This window comes from Bos javanicus, chromosome 19 (assembly GCF_032452875.1).
Source record: "Bos javanicus breed banteng chromosome 19, ARS-OSU_banteng_1.0, whole genome shotgun sequence".
Lineage (NCBI taxonomy): Eukaryota > Metazoa > Chordata > Mammalia > Artiodactyla > Bovidae > Bos > Bos javanicus.
Window position 1 is genome coordinate 46863707 of NC_083886.1, and position 19567 is coordinate 46883273.

A 19567-nucleotide genomic window follows, 5' to 3' on the forward strand; every position below is an offset into this window, starting at 1 on the left:
CACTCAGCTGCACGAAATCCATTTGACGTGAAGGGGTTCAAACTCAGAGGCCTATGAAGTGTCAGTCGCTGAAGATTAGGTCTGAGTGCCCCACTCTCACTTTCCACCCCACAAACAGAGGAGGCATTAACTTGATCACTGACCTGCGGGCATCAAAGGAAGAGAGGAAGGGGTAGGGATTGGGGAGAAAAACCCACATAGTTTCTTCTATGCAATTATTGAAAAAAAATTGTGCTGAAACTTAAAGAAATGAAGCATAGAGCTGACTGTCTGACAGATTTATCTCTTCCAAGGAAAGAGCCAATACAAATGTATGTGCACCTTTACCAAGAATAATCCTCAGCAAAGTGATTAGTCTGGAACTTTAACTTACTGCTCATAAGGAAAAATAGAAATAAATTGGCTTAAAAATAGTCCAGCTGAAGGTTTCTCAAAGCCACAATTTTAAAATAAATTGACCAGCAAAGATTAAAAAAGCATTCACTTGTGATTGCAATTTGTTATTGGTCTAAGAGCCTATTTCAGCAATAAATGAAGTAAATTTCACCTCTGCCACCCACAGCTCACACTGTTGGAACGACAGGACTGAGCGTTAATGCATGATGCTCAGAATGCAGCCAGTCTGTCCACTGAGGACCCAGGAGAGATTCATTCAACAGAAATTGGCTGAGGGCCTGACTATGTGTCCAGCTCTGTTCCAGGAGCTGTGGACTTACTAGTGAGTGAGAGCCAAGATCCCTGAACTCATACAGCTTCGAAGGGACACATTTAGTATCTAACTAGTATGTCAGATAAGGACAAGAGGACACAGGATAGGCACAGGGAGGGGTGGAGTTACAAAAAGAAGAGAGGTAAGCTGCCAGTAGATGTGAGAAGGTCTCAAAGAAGCTTCATCTGTTTTTGCCCTGGCAGCAGCCTGGGGCTTAGTTTTCTATGTGATCCTGGATGCTTCAGCCTTACAGTAGTTTGCGTGAAATTTCTAGGAGCCCTGCCAGGGGAGAATATATACAGCCTCTGTCTAATCTCTACACTCAATCACCTTGTCCCTTGAAACAGTCTCCCAGGCCTCCTCTGGTATCTGTGCATCGCTTCCTGACTTCTGATAGACAATGCCAGGTCCCCCACCTCCACCCCGTTGGATCACTAGCTACGACCTTGGTTAACTCACTGACAACTGGTGGGACTCTCAGGATCCTCACCTCTAAAATGAGGGGGCAGCAGAAATTGTTCTTTCAAGTCCTTTCTAACTGTAAAACCTAGTGACTCCGTAAATTAAAATTTAATTTTATCATCTTTTCTTCTATTTTTGAATTTTAAGAAGTAGGAAAGAAAGTACCAATAAGTTGTTGCTTGATCTCAGAAGCAGGTTACTAACACCAACTTGACTCTGGAAATAATATAGGAGACTTTCAACTTAAAACCTTAATGAGAGGGAACGATAACACCTGTTGGGATAATATTGTGAACCTTCTGTGTCTGAACCATATGGAGAAGGAAGCATCTTACCTGTAGGGACATCTCAATCAACATTAGTAACTTCTTGATTCCTATCCAGACCTTCTTCCCTTTGACTTGCTGTGTAATTGTGGTGCGTTCTTCATCCTTGAAGTTGCCCAATAGCTACGAAAACAATAAAAGTAAGGAAAGCATTATATAAGGACATCAACAACATTAATTCCCACATTTACCCTTAAAAGAATAGTGATAAGAACTACCTGACTGGTTCAAGCTGATGGAATTATCTCATATTTTAAAATCCAACTTGACTTTTCTGAATCCATTAAGTGCAATTATGAAAATGAAAACTGGAATCTTAAACCCTATTTTCTTATGGACCTTCAGTATAATTTAGAGATATGTTTGCTGGGGGAAAAATAGCTCCAATCCATAATAAATATCAGTTAAAATTTTTAACATTCCATTCTAAGAATAATCTGTATATGTCAAAGCAGACTAAATTTAATTCTCTCACTCAACCTCGGCACAAAAACTGCTCAAACAGGTAGGCTGGAAACATTTATCATATAGCTTCTATTTTGTTGGGAGCATGCCCATCTGTACAGGTCTTGAGGATTTTAAGAAGCCTTCCTGACTCTATTGCTGCTGAACAAGTAACTAAATAATCTTTCTTAACACTTCATCAAGTCATTTGTGAACACTAATTTTAATCAAAAGTTTAATAAAGGATATATATTTTTTTAAAAATTAAAGACTATGTCATCCTCAAAAAAAGAAAACATTTCCATATTATGAACTTGTTAATAAAAAGGTTCCTTTAAGGCTTTAATTATTGCTCAAATTGATTAACTGCAAGTAAATGTACTGAATGCTAGTATGAAGAACTGAGTTTTCTATATATTGATTATTCTACTTCCTTCCCCCCCGCCAAAGCTTCTGGCCCAGTAATCTACATGCATTAGTCATGCTGGGCGCAGAGTAATTCACTCCTGGCAGTTTGCGTGCTGCTTCCACTGAGGAATGAAGAATTGCTTCACTCTCACTTGTATTTCTCTTTTTCCTCCAATTCCTGAAAGTGACTGGAGGTGTATCCTGGGTCCCGTGTTCTGTGTTAACACAGAAACTAAACACCAGGTGCGATGCCTGGGGCACCCGTAGCTCCTTTCTTTGGGCAGTGCGCACTCCACTTCCTCATCCTCACCTCCAGAGCCTCCAGCAGCTGCTCCCCTGTGGCGATATTGGGCACATGGATGGTGGTGCTGAAGGCGTTAAGCATTTCCATCTCCTGAAGGACATCTTTGCGGCTCGTGGTCCCAATGATAAGAAGCTTGCGACCCTGATCATAGGAAAAAAAGGTGTTGAAACATAAAGGAAAGAACTCATTAGGAAACTAGACTCAACACCCATTTTTTTAATTGTAGAAATGCAAACGCTTAGGCAAAATAGAAGGAAAAAATTCAGAACTATCCTCTTGAAAATCTTCTTTTTGGCCACATCACATGGCATGCGGGATCTTAAGCTTCCTGTCCTGCGGTGGAAGTGGGGAATCTTAACTGCTGGACTGCTAGGGAAGTCTCTTGAAAAATCATTTAAAAATGTTATCAACAACATGATTCAGAAAAAGCGACACTTTCTTCAGCATGCGGTTCAGAAAGAAGCAACTGTTCTTTCTCCTCATCCACATCAGTAACATCCTGGGTCAGTAAATCAGGAAGATACACAAACCAAACAGAAAGATACTTTAATATATGTCTGTAATTCATCTCTACAGCCAATATATACATATTTCAACATATGTATGGTTGGGGGGAAAAAAAAAGAATGAAAGTCCTTGCCGCCCACTTAGCAAGACTTTATTAATGCTTTTTAGGAGAGGTCCTCAGGTAATAATAATTGTTTACATTTATGCAGCAGTGAAAGGCATGGTGCTATGTTTCACATAATTGTCTCATTTAATGTTTTTAAGTTCATTTTAATTTTTAGCCTCCTAATGTAACAAGGAATGTTTAAAAACTATATCAGGCTTAGGCCACCATTCCTGATTCCCACATTCCAGAAGCAACCATTTTCTATTCTTTGGGTTTTTCTTCTTGTATTTACTTCCTTATCTTTAAGTAACAATAGCACTCTGTTATTTTTAGATCTTTCTTTTCGGCTTTAAATATTATTTCCTGAATTCCTATTATGGAAGATGGAGACTTAATACTAATTTTGCAATAACCCCGCACCTCCAATATGTCCCTTTTCTCATCCTTTCAATATAATGATTTCACAGTCTCTGGTTAAATCTATACTGAGTATTTATTATGATTATATAAATATGATTTATGACTAAGCCATGTAGTATCTTTTCTTGGGCAACATTTTGTTCTTGTTAAGAGTTAATAATTGCCATTTCCCTCCTTTGCTTAGTTTATCAGGTACTTATCATAAGTTCATCCCCAAACAAATACAGCCACAAATATCATGCCAATATGTCCTAACATGTTAGGGAATTTTAAAGTTTGGGGTGTATTTTTTAAAATTTATTTATTTTTGGCTGTGCTGGGTCTTCACTGCTCCATGAGGGCTTTTCTCTGGTTGCAGGGAGCAGGGGCTACTCTCTCGTTGTGGTACATGGGCTTCACACAGCAGTAGCTTCTCGTTTCAGAGCACGGGCTCTACAGCACAAGCTCGACAGCCGTGGTGCACAGGCTCGGCTGCCCTGTGGCACGTAAGGTGTTCCCGGATCAGGGATTGAACCCGTGTCTACTGTACTGGCAGGCGGGTTCTTTACCACAGAGCCATGAGAGAAACCCCTTGGGTGTTTTTTCGAGGGCATCCCCCTCATGGAGTCTTCTGTTCTCAGAGCTCAATCTCAATCTGAACTGACTGTTCTCTATGCTGGCTGCACAAGCTATAGCTCTAGAATCTTCCTCTCTCCTCTCTGAGATTCCCTGTCTCCTAGCCCTCCCCCCCCCCCCTGTTTATTCCCTCTTTTCCACGGTACACAGACTTCAAAAGCTTCCTGAGAAAAAGTGTATAGGAGGTAAAAACTTAAGACCTGGAAATGCCTTTATTCCATCCTTAATACTGTACATTTCATACTTGATAAGTTTGTCTAGTATAGAGAATAAGGCTAGAAATAATTTTCCCCTCAGAATTATCAAGTCATTGTTCTATTGTCTTTTAATTTTCAGTGCTGCTGACTAAAAGACTGATGCCATTTTGATTTTCTGACTCATTGCTTCTAACTTTTAAAAAATATATAACTTAAAAAAATCTTTTATCTCTATGTCCTATAAGTTACAAACCTTCAGGTAAGTCACTCTTTATTTCCTGAATGTATCTTTTTTTTTTTTTTTTATAAAAATCACATACTGTTATATTTCATGGATACTACCTTATTTTAGAGCTCTGTCAATATTACATATTTTTAAAAATGTTTTTTTATTTTCTATGTTTTGTCTTTGTTTCCTCTGAGATGACTACTCATATTTAAGAGTTAAACTAATAACTGGAAGCTCTGAATCTGAGGGTTTCACGATAGGATGGTAAGACTTGGCTGATTACTGGGGGTCCCTCAAAGGTCAGGATGTGTACATTTTCCCCAGAGAATCTTTCAGTCTCCTTCCTGAGGGCTATACAGCCTAATTTCCAACATACTTCATGGGAATCCATGAGGGAAGGGGTCTGGGTACCTCACCACTCAACATGAAGACGTCCATTTACTCCTATTTGCAGCATGTGCCTTTTTGGATACATCTCTCATTCAGTGTTCATTATGCTCCCAAGAATTAAGTATCAGTATTATCTCCACTTTACTGTGGAAGCTATTAAGTCTTATAGATTTGACTTATTTGTTCAAGGTCTAATAATAAATGAGAGAATGGAATGGAATGGAAACCAAATCCAGAATCCAAAACTGTATACTGACTTTTTTTCATGAAGAAAAACACACTTTAAAAATGTTTACTTGGAAAATGGAAGAAGAATGGACTTTAAACTATGTCACTAGATTTATGATACACACTCATTCCACAAATAGGCCTTTAATTCAATCATTAAACCTATTCTCAGATCTCAGAAACTCAGGGCATTAAAATAAATGAGGGAATAAAAAAATTATTATGTGAAAATTAAATATTTTAAGAAACTGAAGATCAGGTGCCCAAACAATTACCCTTTGGGTTTTGTAAATATTAAACCACTACTGCTAATAAGGCATGCTAGCTTTTCTCAGTCTTAATTGATTGGTTTTGTCCATCTACTGTGCAAAGACTATGAGAGAGAAGTATACCTATGAAGTATAGAGATTAAAGGGTAATCATTGTTATTATTCAAGAAATCAACTTGCTAAAAATCAAACACATTGTCAACAGACCCTTACCAAGCTACTGGATGAATCTGGAATAGACCTTACACATACAGAGAGACAGATACAAAAGAGATCATTACAATACAATATGGAGAGGTGGAGGTAAAGGCACAGGATGTCATGGAAGAGGGAAGAAATGTGTGGCAGAGAAACACCTCCCTTTCCTCTGGAGGAGACAATATCTGAACTGTCTTAACGAATGAGTGGGCTGACTTGGAGATGAAGGGGAAGGACATTCCAAGTCTGAAGGAGCAGAAACAGATAAATCCAAAGGCAAAATAACAAAAACTGAGATGTCGGTGGGGGGTAATTAAAAACACATGAAGACACAGAAGGGCTTTCCTGGTGGCTCAGATGGTAAAGAATCTGCCTGCAGTGCAGGTGACACAGGTTCGATCCCTGGGTTGGGAAGATCCCCTGGAGAAGGGAATGGCTACCCGCTCCAGTATTCTTGCCTGGAGAATCCCACTGACAGAGGAGCCTGGTGGGCTACAGTCCATGGGGTAGCAAAGAGGTCAGATATGACAGCGACTAACACTAACTAAAGACATATAAACTTCTATTATGTAACAGTAAAGTGGTGCTTTTTACATTCAAGCTATTTTTCAACATTAAATTCTGAAAACTTGGGAACATATCTCAAAACCACATAGGCTGGTACATCTTCATTACAATTAAGATAACTGTTGGGACTTCCCTGGTGGTCCAGTGGCTAACACTCCATATTCCCAATGCAGAGCGCTCAGGTCTGATCCCTGGTCGGGGAACCAGATCCCACATGCTGCAACTAAGACCTGGCGCAGCCAAATAAATATTTTTTAAAAAGAACAAAATTAAAAAAAAAAAAAAGATAACTGTTACTTTGCTTTTTTTTCTTTAGGTTTCCAGTGTTCTTAAGTCCATAATTAAAGCTCCCTCATTTTGCTCCTCTCTTACAAAGGACAACACTGGCCCTCAAAGAACGGCTTGCTAACCATTCTAAAAGCTGGAATGGCCATTTTCCTAGTGAAACTCTGTCTTACATTACCAGTGACTATGCACTTCAGAGTGTTGAAAGACTGGGAAATGTGGAGCAACTTATAATGGAGACGCTAATTTATGTTTTGCTTTTCTTCTTGTTTAACAAGACTGCAAACACTGCAGAGAGGTCATGACCCAGGCAAGTTCGGGCCTTGACTTGTAAGCATCATCTTCAAGAAAACACCGAAAAACATTACCAAATAATTAAATTGTGCTGGGTCATTTTGTATATTAATTAGTGGTAGTACTCATGAGGCAGCTTTATCATGAAAAACCAGCTCTGAATATATTTAATATCCTAAATCACACTGGAGAACATTCTGGAGAAAAAGTTGCCAGCAGCATGAGGTGGGAAAGCTGGCTTTAAAAACAGAAGTAGAGCTCAACCCAGAAAGAGAAATCCAACTTGTTCATGTGTGGCTACCAGTCTGAATCTACAGTGCCAAAACATGCCCCTTGATGGGAAAAAAAGAGGCAGAGAGATAACTTACTTGGGAAAAAACTGTTCCCAGAATACTCTTTCCTGAGATTTTCCAGTTCTGATGCAATAAAGAAAAGGCCTAAATAAAATGACTATCTGCCAATCGGATTATGATAAACATTGTTCCAAGGTTAAATAAGTATTAGTTAACTAATTCTTACTACTATAAGAAGCAACTCAGGTGAAAACATTACCATGAAAAAGGCAGGGCTCAGTCAGGTGTTGATCCTTCAAAAAAACACTTCTTTACACAATGAAGAATGAGCCAAGTACTAAGCAGTATCTAAGCCTTTTGCCACACAAAGGACTAACCAGATAATCCACACCCTTTCATAGGTCCTGCCCACTGATTGGCCCCAATAAACTGATCTGTAACAAAAGTTCATGTGGAAGAAAGCTTTTTTTTTTTTTCTCCCTTAAATAAAAATGCCACCAATATAATACTTCAGTGAAATGGAAGGGCTGATTTTAACCTGCTAACAAAAGTGAAGTCAGTTATGCAGTAAAGAAAGGCCAATTCTTTCCCTATCATTCAGTGCTGAGCAAGGGCAATACACCCTGGGTAAGAAGAATGAACTGGGAACAATTGGAAACCCTGAAATGGATTAAGAAGTGTGTGTGTCGGGGGCCTTAAACTTTATTTTCTCGTTGTTAGAATTTGAAGCTTTTGTAAATAAAAGTAAAGTTTCTCTGAATTTGGAATTTATAAGCCCGGGAACTAAAAGATAAAACAGATTAGCTAATCAGATCATGAGCACGAATTGACTCTGTTCAAGTATGTATGGCATTATGAGATTTGGTTTGTGCCTCCAAAGTGAGTATGATCCAGCTGGGGAGAATGAGTAAATATTCAGAGACCAAGGAACACACCAGCAAACACGAATGAGTAATGGATGTGGGGATACAGCACAGGGGCACAGCTTCACTGGCAGAGGGTCTTCCGGGAAGATTCCTGAAGTATCACAGAGACGCTGGTGAAGAGGAGGCCCTGGAGGAGATGGAATGAGTCTCCTAATTCCCCCGTGGGTGGTGGAGGCAGCTGAACTAGAGCACCAAGAGGGCTGAAAACAGAGTCTTCTTAGAGCGGAGGGGAGTAGGTAGCCTAAAAAAAAAGGAAGACTCTGAATGCTAAACCAAGGAAGGAAGTTTAGTATAAAAAGCAACAAGAAGCTAAAGAAGGTGCTGGAGGAGGAAGAACTGTGATGGAGAGAAAGAGGATCCTAGCAGTTTCATGCCGGGGGGTCCAGTGGCCTGTGAGGAGGCTGCTATGAGAGAGGCATCTCTGAAATAAGGTCTCGGAGCATGTGCGCCCAGGGAGGATCTGCACCTTTTCATTAGTGACGCACACACATGCCTCCCTTTGAAATGCAAGCCCGGGGTGGGCAGAAAGCAAGGAAGGAGAGGCAAGTTCCCTGATAGGTAGGGGCTTGGTGCCATGGAACAAGTACAGGCTCCGTCCTTCATAGCTGGGTGATGTGGGTTAGATTACTGAACTTCTCAGCATCTGTCTCCTCCTCAACCATAAAAATGGGATTAAAAATCCTATTTCTACCTCTCAGAGTAGAGCAGGAGGTAAAGGATACTTGGGGAAGGGGGACCTGTGCCATCACTGTCAGGGGAGGCAGGAAGGGAAGGAAGTGAGATGGTCTGCCTGGGATTGGGATGTCAGGAATCTGTGACCTCAGGTCAGGTGGACAAGCACTGGGCACCTGAGAATTCCTCTAACAAGGCAGGCAGGGCACTGGCCACAAAAGATTCCAAGAGAGAGCACTCTCCCAGAGGGCCAAGATGCACTCTGTTCAGGGGAGATGAGTGCGCCAATCTTCAGCTTAACTAGGGTGACAGCGAGGCCCAGACGAGGCCTGAAGCTAAAGATCAAATACCCTCAGAAGTAGCTGTGGCAGCGGGCAAGAGTCAGGCACCTTGACAAGAGGCAGTGACTCGGAGGAGAAATCAGCTCAGGGCAGAGCTTGCGAAGCTTTCCCGGTAAGAGGTGTTTCAGTTCATCCCATATACTAGTTTCCTTCTTGAAATGCGAGTAACAACTCATATTTTAATTTAGTTCAATGCAGATTAAAAGAAAAAAATTCTACCTACCATAGAGCTTGTACAACTTTACCACTACTTTTATTTGCAAGCCTGAATCTTGTTTCTAGCCTGTCGACTCCCTGGGGGCAGGGCCATGCTTGATTCATCTCCGTCCTTGTGGTTCTGAGCACAGCATGCCTGGCGCACGGAAGACACTCCCATGTTCCCTCTGCCTAGAATGCTCTTCCCTGATACAGCCACGTGGTTCCCTGCCTCAGAGTCAGAGCTCTGCTTGAGTGTCACCTTTCCCATAAGGCCCACCTTTCCCATAAGACCCTTTTTCATCTCCCCTTATCAGGCTCTATCCGCCTCCCCCAACAGTAGGGATCACCTCTTAACATACTATATACTTAACGCATTTATTCTACTTATTGCTGGTCCTCCCTTGTGGGGACAGGACTTGTGTCTGTCTGGTTTTACTGATGGGTCCATGGTGACCCGTTAAATACATTTGTGTTGAATGAATGAATGGTGATCTCAGTGTAGGTGTCAAGGGCCACAGACCACTCCCCTACTTCTTCGTTACATTTTCTCTTCTGGTCCTGGAATAACACACACTATATGGTATGTTCAACAGGAAAATAAGTATCTACAGTTACAGTGTCTCTATCGCTGAGTCCCAAGTGTTGAATACTAAGTCAACAAGTTTTAAAGAAAAGAATCTAGAATGAATGGCATGTATGCTTCATTTACAATATAAGTAGACGCAAAGGATGTCAGACCACTTTCTTTTAGCTAATCAACTGATTGTCAAAAGTTAAGTTGTAACTATTCATAATACAGACTACTCTCACAGAGAAAAGATTCATTAGAAGCCATTACTTTAAGCTGGCAAGGTAAGTATTGTTACGCATCTCCTATTGGTTTCCCCAAATCCAGGGAAAAATCTGACTACTATTAAAAACGACCAAGAGTCTGGACAGTGAAATGAGAGGAATGCAGCCTCTTTGCGTATCCTGCATGTATTTGATCTAGAGGAAAATCTGACTACTATTAAAAACAACCAAGAGTCTGGACAGTGAAATGAGAGGAATGGAGCCTCTTTGCATATCCTGCATGTATTTGATTTCTCGATGCTCAAACGTCTGTAACTTCTTTTTTGGTAGTTAAATGTTTCAGTTGAATACCAAAGGAAGGATGTTTCAAATAAATCAAGCTACAACGAGGCAGACAACTACACTTAAACTCTCCATTAGATTTTTACCCTGAAGCAAATTCTTAGTCTGCTGGCTTTGTAACCATCCTCCTGGTGCTGCCAGTAGGAAAGAAGACAACAGGGAGGGGAATTCATGATGCACACTGACTATGAAATATGCAACTTCACCCCAAATAATTTAAAATAATTACTAAAGGCAAGAGCAGACCACTTTGAGATATTAAAGAATATTTTAGTACCAGTTTGTGAAAAAGACATGGAATCATCAGACTATCCTCAGAGCAGCTCTGAAAGCTTATCTAAGTTCCCTCCTTCCCTCTCTCCTCTCCTGGCTATTTTGTAGGTGAGAAACTGGGGTAAGCTTTTACATCCAGGGAGGGAGCTAAAACTAGAGTTCAGGCCTCATGGATATTCCCACTATGCCTTGCCATCCATTTTTATTTGTGTAATATTAAAATTCTATCAGCAGTGGCTGATTTCTTAATGACGAGTTAGATAGGTACCACCTAGAAATTATTATGACCTCTAAGGAGAAAAGGTTAAATAAATTTAAGGAAATAAAGATGTATGACCATGCCACAGTATTCTCAGTGCCAAATGGAACAGTTTTGTAGGTGCTTTCATTAGAAACTTAACTAAAATGATCACTGATTCATCAGGGAATCCAGACTCCTCCACCTGGCACCTATGGTAGACTTTCCCTCCCTCCCTCTGCTTTTACCTCAAGACGCCCTAAAATGTCCCCTGTGCTCTAATCAGGTCACTTTTCCTCTTCCTTCTCATTTAATTTCTACCTCTGTGGGTTTTTTTTTTTTTTGGCTGTGCTGGGTCTTTATTGGTGCCTGGGCTTTTCTCTAGTTGCAGAGAGTGGAGGTTAGTCTCTACTTTGGTATGCGGACTTCTCATTGCTGTAGCTTCTCTTGTTGCAAAGCACGGGCTCTAGAGCACAGGCTGAACAGCGGTGGCGCACAGGCTTAGCTGCTCCTCAGCGTGCAGGATCTTTCGGAGTCAGGAATTGAACCCATCTCCATCACTGTCAGGTGGATCCTGTACCACTGAGCCACCAGGGAAGCCCTGTGATTGTTATTGCTTGTTTCAGAATTCATTAGTAGTTATTATATTTTTTAAAGCTTTACCAATAATTAATACTAAAAGAATGTCAAGTCAAAGAAAAGGATGGACATAAAGGGAAAAATTGATATAATAAATGTCGTAAGGCTTTATTACCTCTAGAGATGACCTTTGCCAGCAGAACTTATACATCAGGAGAAAATTTAATTTAAAAAAGTCATTTGACTTTTTTAACTTCTTATTTTGTATTGGGATATACCCAGTTAACAAAAAATGTTACAACATTTTCCGGTGAACAGGGAAGACACTCAGCTATATGCATCAGTTCACTTGCTCAGTCATGTCCGACTGTTACTATTAGTCAAGCAGCAAATCAGCTGCAAAGGATTGGAACTTTGGTAGTTACACTGTTGAGTTAAAAGCGAATACAACTGTATACACATTAAGTTTTTCTTTTTCCTGATTATAAAGTAATAAATGCTCACTGTAGAAAATGTATAAAATACAAGACATAATAAAGCAGAAAAACCCACCCATAATCCACCATCTAAGATAAGAGCAGTTATCTTTAAGACAGAGAAACAGAACTTCCTTTTTACTTTTGTTTTTCATTTCACTCTTTTAAAAACCTTCTTTTGTGCATTTTAAAATGAACATCAATTAAAGAATAATAAATGCATTAAAATATTGGGAGGCTGAGCGAAAACTTTTCTTTCAAAAAAGTTTGGTGGCCATAAAGACAATCACAGAAAACAATTCTGGCATATTTCCTCCAGGCCTTTTTTCTTTATAGCTGAAATCACACCTAGAGAATAACTGAGGATTAAGTGGAAGGTGATGTGATCATTAGGCAGGCAGTTTCTGACACTGGCCCCGTTTATACAGATACTGGGGGTCACAGCAGACAGCACCCAGCTTCTCATCTCCCTGCTCTGGCTGATGTTCCTCCCTGTCCTCCCTCCCCATGATTACTCCTTTCTCAGGGAACCGGCACCCTCTTCCACTTGCTCCAGGGCTGGCCCTGGCAGGGTCTGTGGGAGCGTGATGGCTGGCAGGTAGAGGCCAAGGAAGGTGTCGTTCCTGCTGACGTGTCTATAGGGCTGACTTCTGGCTATCTGGAGCCTAGCTCCTTTGATATGGATTAGTTACTCTGTTGGTTTTATCTATTTTTGTGTATGAGGAAAGACAAGAGTCAGAGTTTTCTTCAAAGTGAATACTAAACTGAGTTGTGATTTGTAGTTTACAAAGAATTATAATCAACATTTATCTTATTTAATTCTTAAGACTTAAATATTAAATATTACCACTGTTACCGACTTACAGTGAGAAAATTGAGGCTCAGAAATTAAGTGACTGGATTCAAACTCAAGCTTTCTAACTCCTGAGCTCTTATTTACATTGCCAATGCCAATTCTATTAATATGTGTAGTTAAGACCCTCCAGCTTCAAGATGTCCATTCAACAAATAGTATTATCTATATAGCCTAAATAGGTCTGGAAAGAGAGAGAAGAGAGGAAGGAAGAGAGGAAGGGAAGGAGAGAGGGCTGGAGGAAGGCAAGGAGGAAGCGTGGGTCCACACAGATAAGTCTGGAGCTTTCCCTGTGAAAAGCAGTCTTGCCATTCCCCAGTGTGACAGGTAGGCAGGACTGTCAAGATGAAAAATGGTTATAGACTAAGTTGTGACTTAAAAAGATCAAGGCCTTGTTCCACCTATATTCTAATAACTATCAGGAATATTGACAGACCTTTGTAAGGTCCTCCTTAGTGGTTCTTCTTACCCAATAGCTGTTAGGCCATAATAGTATAAACCCCAAGGGATCTCTAAAGGCCTGTGTATTTTCTTTGGGGACAGAAATGTAGGAGAGAAGCTGTGAAGCTCTATTCTGTACCACTTGGATTAGAAGGAAAAAAGGGGAACTTTAGTCACAAGCAGCTGTAGGGAAAAAGGCAGTAGGAGGGCAGTCCCTGGAGGCCAAGGACTAGTGTAATGGGCAGTGTCCTCAGGACCCCACAATCCACCAGAAGCCCTGACCCTGTCTCTACTCCTCATGCTGCTGAACTCCGAAATTCCTGTTTCTACTTCATTCTCCCTTTTGTAATAGGGATCTCCAATCCCCAGACCAAAGTATTTGTCTTAGGACTCAGGAAGCTTCTGAATTTCAGCGAATGGGAGATAGGGAAGTAGTGTCTCTATTTCTTTTGACAGTATTGCTGCTGCTGCTGCTGCTAAGTTGTTTCAGTCGTGTCCAACTCTGTGTGACCCCATAGATGGCAGCCCACCAGGCTCCCCCGTCCCTGGGATTCTCCAGGCAAGAACACTGGAGTGGGTTGCCATTTCCTTCTCCAATGCATGAAAGTGAAAAATGAAAGTAAAGTCACTCAGTCATGTCCGACTTGTAGCGACCCCATGGACTGCAGCCTACCAGGCTCCTCCGTCCCTGGGATTTTCCAGGCAAGAGTACTGGAGTGGAGTGCCATCGCCTTTTCCGCCAGTATTGCTAGTGAAGGAATTTGAACCTGGGCATTCCAACTTGGAATGCTGAACTCACTTTCCGTGGAAATGTGCCATATACAGCAGTTACACTCTGTATTTTTCCTAACTTACATGCTAAAAAGTTCTGTGGACTATCTAAAGGTACCTCTTTTCTTAAAACAATAACTGGGAGATATATTTCCAGTTCTAAACAACAGCCTTAATAAAATACTAAACCTCCAAGAACTTTAAAACAGTAAGAAAACAGGAAGAAACAGAATCTTAGATGTCAACACTGAACTCCAAGCAATGGGAACATTCAAATCACTCAAGAGAAACATTGATCCTTTTTTAAGGATAAGATTCTTTACAAATTACATTCTCTGTGGACAACACTATACTCCAACTTCTCAGTAACTCTGTGCTTTTCACAATAAGGCATTAATCTTACGTCTGTGCAGCCCGCAGGTTTACACAGAACTTACACGATGTTCGCTGGCTGTCCATGGCGGGGGTAGGGAGGAATCATCACCATTTTACAGATGAAGAAATAGACACAAAGATGTTAAGGGGCTAGTTGAAGACTATAAGGCCAGGTGTTTGTGCTAAATCTCAAACTCAGGTTTTCTGACTCCAAGTCCAATACAGTGAGTAAGCTGTGCAGAGAGTACACTTATAACTAGATTCATGGCCTCGTGGAACACTAGGATGGTAGAATCAACACTTCTCTAATGCTGATGTCATGTCACAGTAATATATCAACATTTAAGGCAATGAGAAAATATTTTGTCTAAACAACATTAGCATTTCTCGATGACTAAAATTTAGAGATCGAATTTTGAGTTACCTATAAATGGTGTGTGTGTACGTATATATCTAGCTTATAATTTTTGTATTAATTAATATGTATTATAGATGTACTCTACTGAAAAACAAAACAAAAACTCTATTTAGAAAACATGGTTTTACTGTGGTTGATTCATGTCAATGTATGGCAAAAACCACCACAATACTGTAAAGTAATTAGCCTCCAATTAAAATAAATAAACTAATTTAAAAAATAAAATACAAAAAAAAAGCAAAAAAAAGAAAACATGGTTTTATTTAGCATATATTTGTAGCAATATTTTATAAAAGGACTCACCAAACTTCTTTCACTGATTTTGATGAACTTAAAACTCTCTCTCTCTCTCTCTCTATATATATAACTTACACAGAACTGTCTGAGATAATCTACTAAGCGAAGTATACTTTTAGAGAATTTATTTATAAACTATGGTAGCCATCTAATATCACTGAGTTAAATGGGAAAACTGGGCTACTGAACTGTCAATCATCACCCAGATTTTTTTCAATAAAGAAGTCTAATGCAAAAGTCACCACATCAGTGATTACAATTAATGTGTCTGGCAAAATGACTAAACCTCTTTCCTAAAGTGGTTATATATCTTATTGAGTCATATTATAGTCATTAGCCCAAGTTAATTTTGAACAGATAGACAGAGAGATATTCGTGTTTAGGCCTGCGTGAGTTGGAGTCTCTTCCATTATTTGCTTATTTCGCTAAAGCAACCCAAAGCCTGAGGAGTTGCTTAATATCACCAAGACTTCCTAATAACATATCTGAAGTAAGATTGCACTGAGAGATCATATAAGGATTACAGGAAAAGCAATCTTGTCTAGAGATCGGTGACCTTAAATGAAACCCATGGAGAAACAAACATGTCTGCCTGAGTTCCCATCAGGAATTTACTAAGTCTTATTGGTTCACATATTACACCCTTCCCAGCTCTAAGCCCTACTTCTTTCTTCTCAGGTTAATATTTCTAAATGCCAGAGCAGTGAGGAAGGAATTTTTCTAAACAACTTTATTTTTTAGCTAAAAGTCTTAACTGAGATCTTTTGAGTCCTACTTCAGTAATATTGCTATTGGAGTGGTCTTCTTTTGTAAAAGTTCACAGTTTCCAAAGATTCTGCCAGCTGGAATGCTGTGAATAAACTGTAAGTGTTCTATAGTATCAGTACTATTTAGCCGTTGGGAAGGGGGTTAGCACCTGGTGGGGATGCACCTCTGGCCAGCTGTGACTGGCCTCATCCACTTACCCAACTATATCATCAGATGTTATTATTTTCTATATGCTGTGATATGAAAAGGGCTGGGAAGCACTGAAGTGAAAAAGCAGTGGTTCTCTGTAAGGTACAAGGTTACTCTGGTACATATGGATGAGGTCTTCCAAACTGATTTGCAAAAATTGTCAGGTAAACATTAAGGCAGTCGGGTTAATGGGCTTAACTGCTCTCACACTTGTTGAGGAAACTAGGAAGTCATGTCATTTCACAGCTGAGGAGTTCCTTTTCAGGCACTTTGTCTCCCGGAAGGAAAAAAAAAAAAAGAAGGTGCCAGAAGAGATCTAGGAGGAAAGTAACAAAGCCATTCGTGTTAGTTTGCAAGAAGGTTTACCTGGCCTTACTGCCTCTTTCTTGACAGGAAGAGACTAAGGCTTTCATCCTCCTGATCCTGAAAAGCACATTCCCCTCGACTTCCATAAATCTGCAAAACTTGAAAAGAGCCCCAGTGTCATCGAGCAAAAGAGCCGGCTTTAGGAATCTTACTGGAAGGAGGGGTGTCTTCGAGCCTCTCACTGCTAAGCCGGACATTTCCTAACACTGGACAAATTGTACGTCCAGCTCAGGGAGGGTGAACTGCAGTGGTCTTTTCCCCTCCAAGCCAATTGTTAGCTTTTCACAGGAATCAGCAGGGAAGCACATGTGAAACCTCTGTGGTGATGGTGAGCACCCCCGTGCCTTGTGTGACTCTGCATGTAGATGAAGCAGGCTGGGAGCTTTCTTAGCTGCTGCTGCTGAGTTCTCAGAGCAGCCCTTTTCTCCGGCGTGGCTCCCTGCTGGGACAGCCCTTTTCAATTTTTCTATCCCCCCTCGATCTCTTCTCCTGCAGAACACAGGGAAACTTGATTGAAATAAAGACCTCGGGAACATGTTTTATTTTCTCCTGTTCAATCCATTTTAGAAAAGCTTTTAATTGGTTTTAAAAAGATGCTAAACAAAATGTGATGATGTTTTTCAGTCTTCATGAACTACAGATACCACTTTTTATACTTTCAAAGGGCTAATAAATCAATCATGAAATTAACTCTCCAGCTAAATTGAAAGCAAATCCACTGAATACCGAGTTCATTAAAAATCTATGCATTTACTTACAAAAATTTAAAATTCAAAGAAAATTATCCTAGTAACTGAAATCTGACTTGAATTTTTAGTCCTACACTGAAAATCCAAGACCAAAGCAATCACAAAAGGAAAAAAGGAGGGCTTGTGAACCAGTTTTAATAAGCCAATTTACAATGAGGGAGGGGAGATGGGGGATGGGGAGAAGTAGAAAAGAGAATATCTTGATCCATAACAACACAGTGCCCTTGAAGGGATCCTTTTATTTCAGCATGTGCACACATGCACACACAATTTTTCTATGTGAAAGCTGAATTACAACAAATGCAAAATTAAAGATTCTGTGACTGATAATGATTACTGTATTGTATGCATGTACAGTTCCTCTTTTTAAAGAAAAATGCCTACAACTTTTCTGTTTCCTTGACAGTGATAAAATAATAGCTTTCTACTAATAGTCTACGCATCCCTACAACATTGGGATTCATATACTTTTAATATTTAACTGCAAACAGCTGAAAAGCCTACATGATAATGCTTTGGCAAAGTGAAGGCTTCTACTTCAGAATGACAAATAGTCTTGACACTGGATCACCTTGAAAAATTCTCCCTTATTTTCTTCAGAGGATACAAACTAATTTAAAAAGTAAGATGGTACAGAGAAACCACATTTTTATTTTGTTAAATATATGCCAACTAGAAATATCTTAAGCATTCATTTCTTCTGCCACTGATTCGCTTACATAGCAGGTCATCTAGCAGTCCAGCTCAGAGCCACCCAATTCTGATTAAGGACAGGCTGGTATTTTATTAGAATCCCCGCCACTTCCGATCACTAAGGCAACCAGATCTGCCTTTTACTTCTTACATGTTCCTGTATTCTTCCTTTCCAATCCTTACAGAAATTTGTTCCACATCCCTTTCTAATGATCCAACTCCTGTTTCTAAGATTTCTCCCAAGCTGGGCCATGTACTTACATTCAGCTCTTCATAGAATCCTCCTTTCTTCATTTAAGCTTCTGAAACTATCTATCGTAACCATTTTATTAAGATGTAACTCCTATTAACACGAAGTTCACTGACTTAAACTGTACAGTTCAATGGTTGTTAGTTATTGGGCAGATACATGCAACTACCGCTGGACTCCATTTTAGAACATATTCATCAGGCCCCAGAGAAACCCAGTGTCCACCAGCAGTCACCTCTCATTCTCCTCGCCGACTCCTCCAGTCTTAGGCAACCACTGATCTGTTTTCTGTCTCTATTAGACTTGCCAGTTCTAGGTATTTCACATAAATGGAATCACACAATATGTAGTCTTTTGTGACTGGCTTCTTCTGCTTATCACGTTTTCAAGGTTCATTCATGTTATAGCAAGTACTCAGCATTTTTGTAAAATGCCAAATAATCCTCCATTGTATGTATATACCACATGTATTTTATTCGATGAACATTTGGGTTGTTTGCACTTTTTGGCTATTATGAATAATGTTTCCATGAACATTCATGTACAAGTTCTTGTGTGGATATATATTTTCATTTCTGTGTGGTATATACCTAGAAACAGAATTGCTGGAGCATGTGGTAACCCTATCTTTAACCTTTTGAGTGCTAGACTGTTTCCCAAAGGTTGCACAGTTTACCTATTCGCACCAGCAGTGTATAAGGATCCAATTTCTCCATCTGCATGCCAACACTTGTTATTGACTTTTTTTTCCTTGGCCATGCCACATGGCTTGTGGGATTTTTTTTTTTTTTTTAAGTTCCTGACCAAGGTCAAATGGTGCAGTGAGAGACCAGAGTCCTAACCCACTGTACATCCAGGGAATTCCCCTGACTTTTTAATTTTGGTAATAAGATAATGTTCCTTTCCTCAAAGGTCTTACAATCATTTTTATAAAACAGAAACAGTTATTCCTAAGTCTTTATTTAAGATTTTGGAAGTCATTTGTTAATATGTTCTGTTTATTTCTAGAAACACTCACTTCTCTATTTTCAGCTTTAATATAACCTAAAACTTCAACTATTGGGAGTAACAGTTTACAGAAAAATGATGTAAAAAATCCTTCACAGTGCAAATATGCAGTAAGTTTTCAAGATTGTTGTAGGTTATATTCCTTTTCACTAATCTAAGAAAAAAAATAAACCCTAGAAAATCAAGACAAGTCCTCTACCTTTAGGTCTAACACATACACACATACAATTTTAACTGTTAACTTAAATATCAGATTCACCAGCTTAACATTAAATATTTTCCATACAACTTACTTTATATC

At 39.8% G+C, this 19567-nt stretch overlaps 1 protein-coding gene across 2 annotated transcripts in view; it reads right to left on the reverse strand.

Moving 5' to 3' along the window:
• The window catches only part of NSF (N-ethylmaleimide sensitive factor, vesicle fusing ATPase), a 150543-nt gene that overhangs the window by 3829 nt on the left and 127147 nt on the right, over positions 1–19567 (reverse strand). For both annotated transcript variants that reach the window (XM_061392196.1, XM_061392195.1), the window contains exons 18-19: positions 2660–2794; positions 1507–1620 (exon numbers count right to left, since the gene is read on the reverse strand). In XM_061392196.1, the coding sequence (XP_061248180.1) occupies positions 1507–1620; positions 2660–2794 (249 nt within the window). The remainder of the gene's footprint in view (positions 1–1506; positions 1621–2659; positions 2795–19567) is intronic.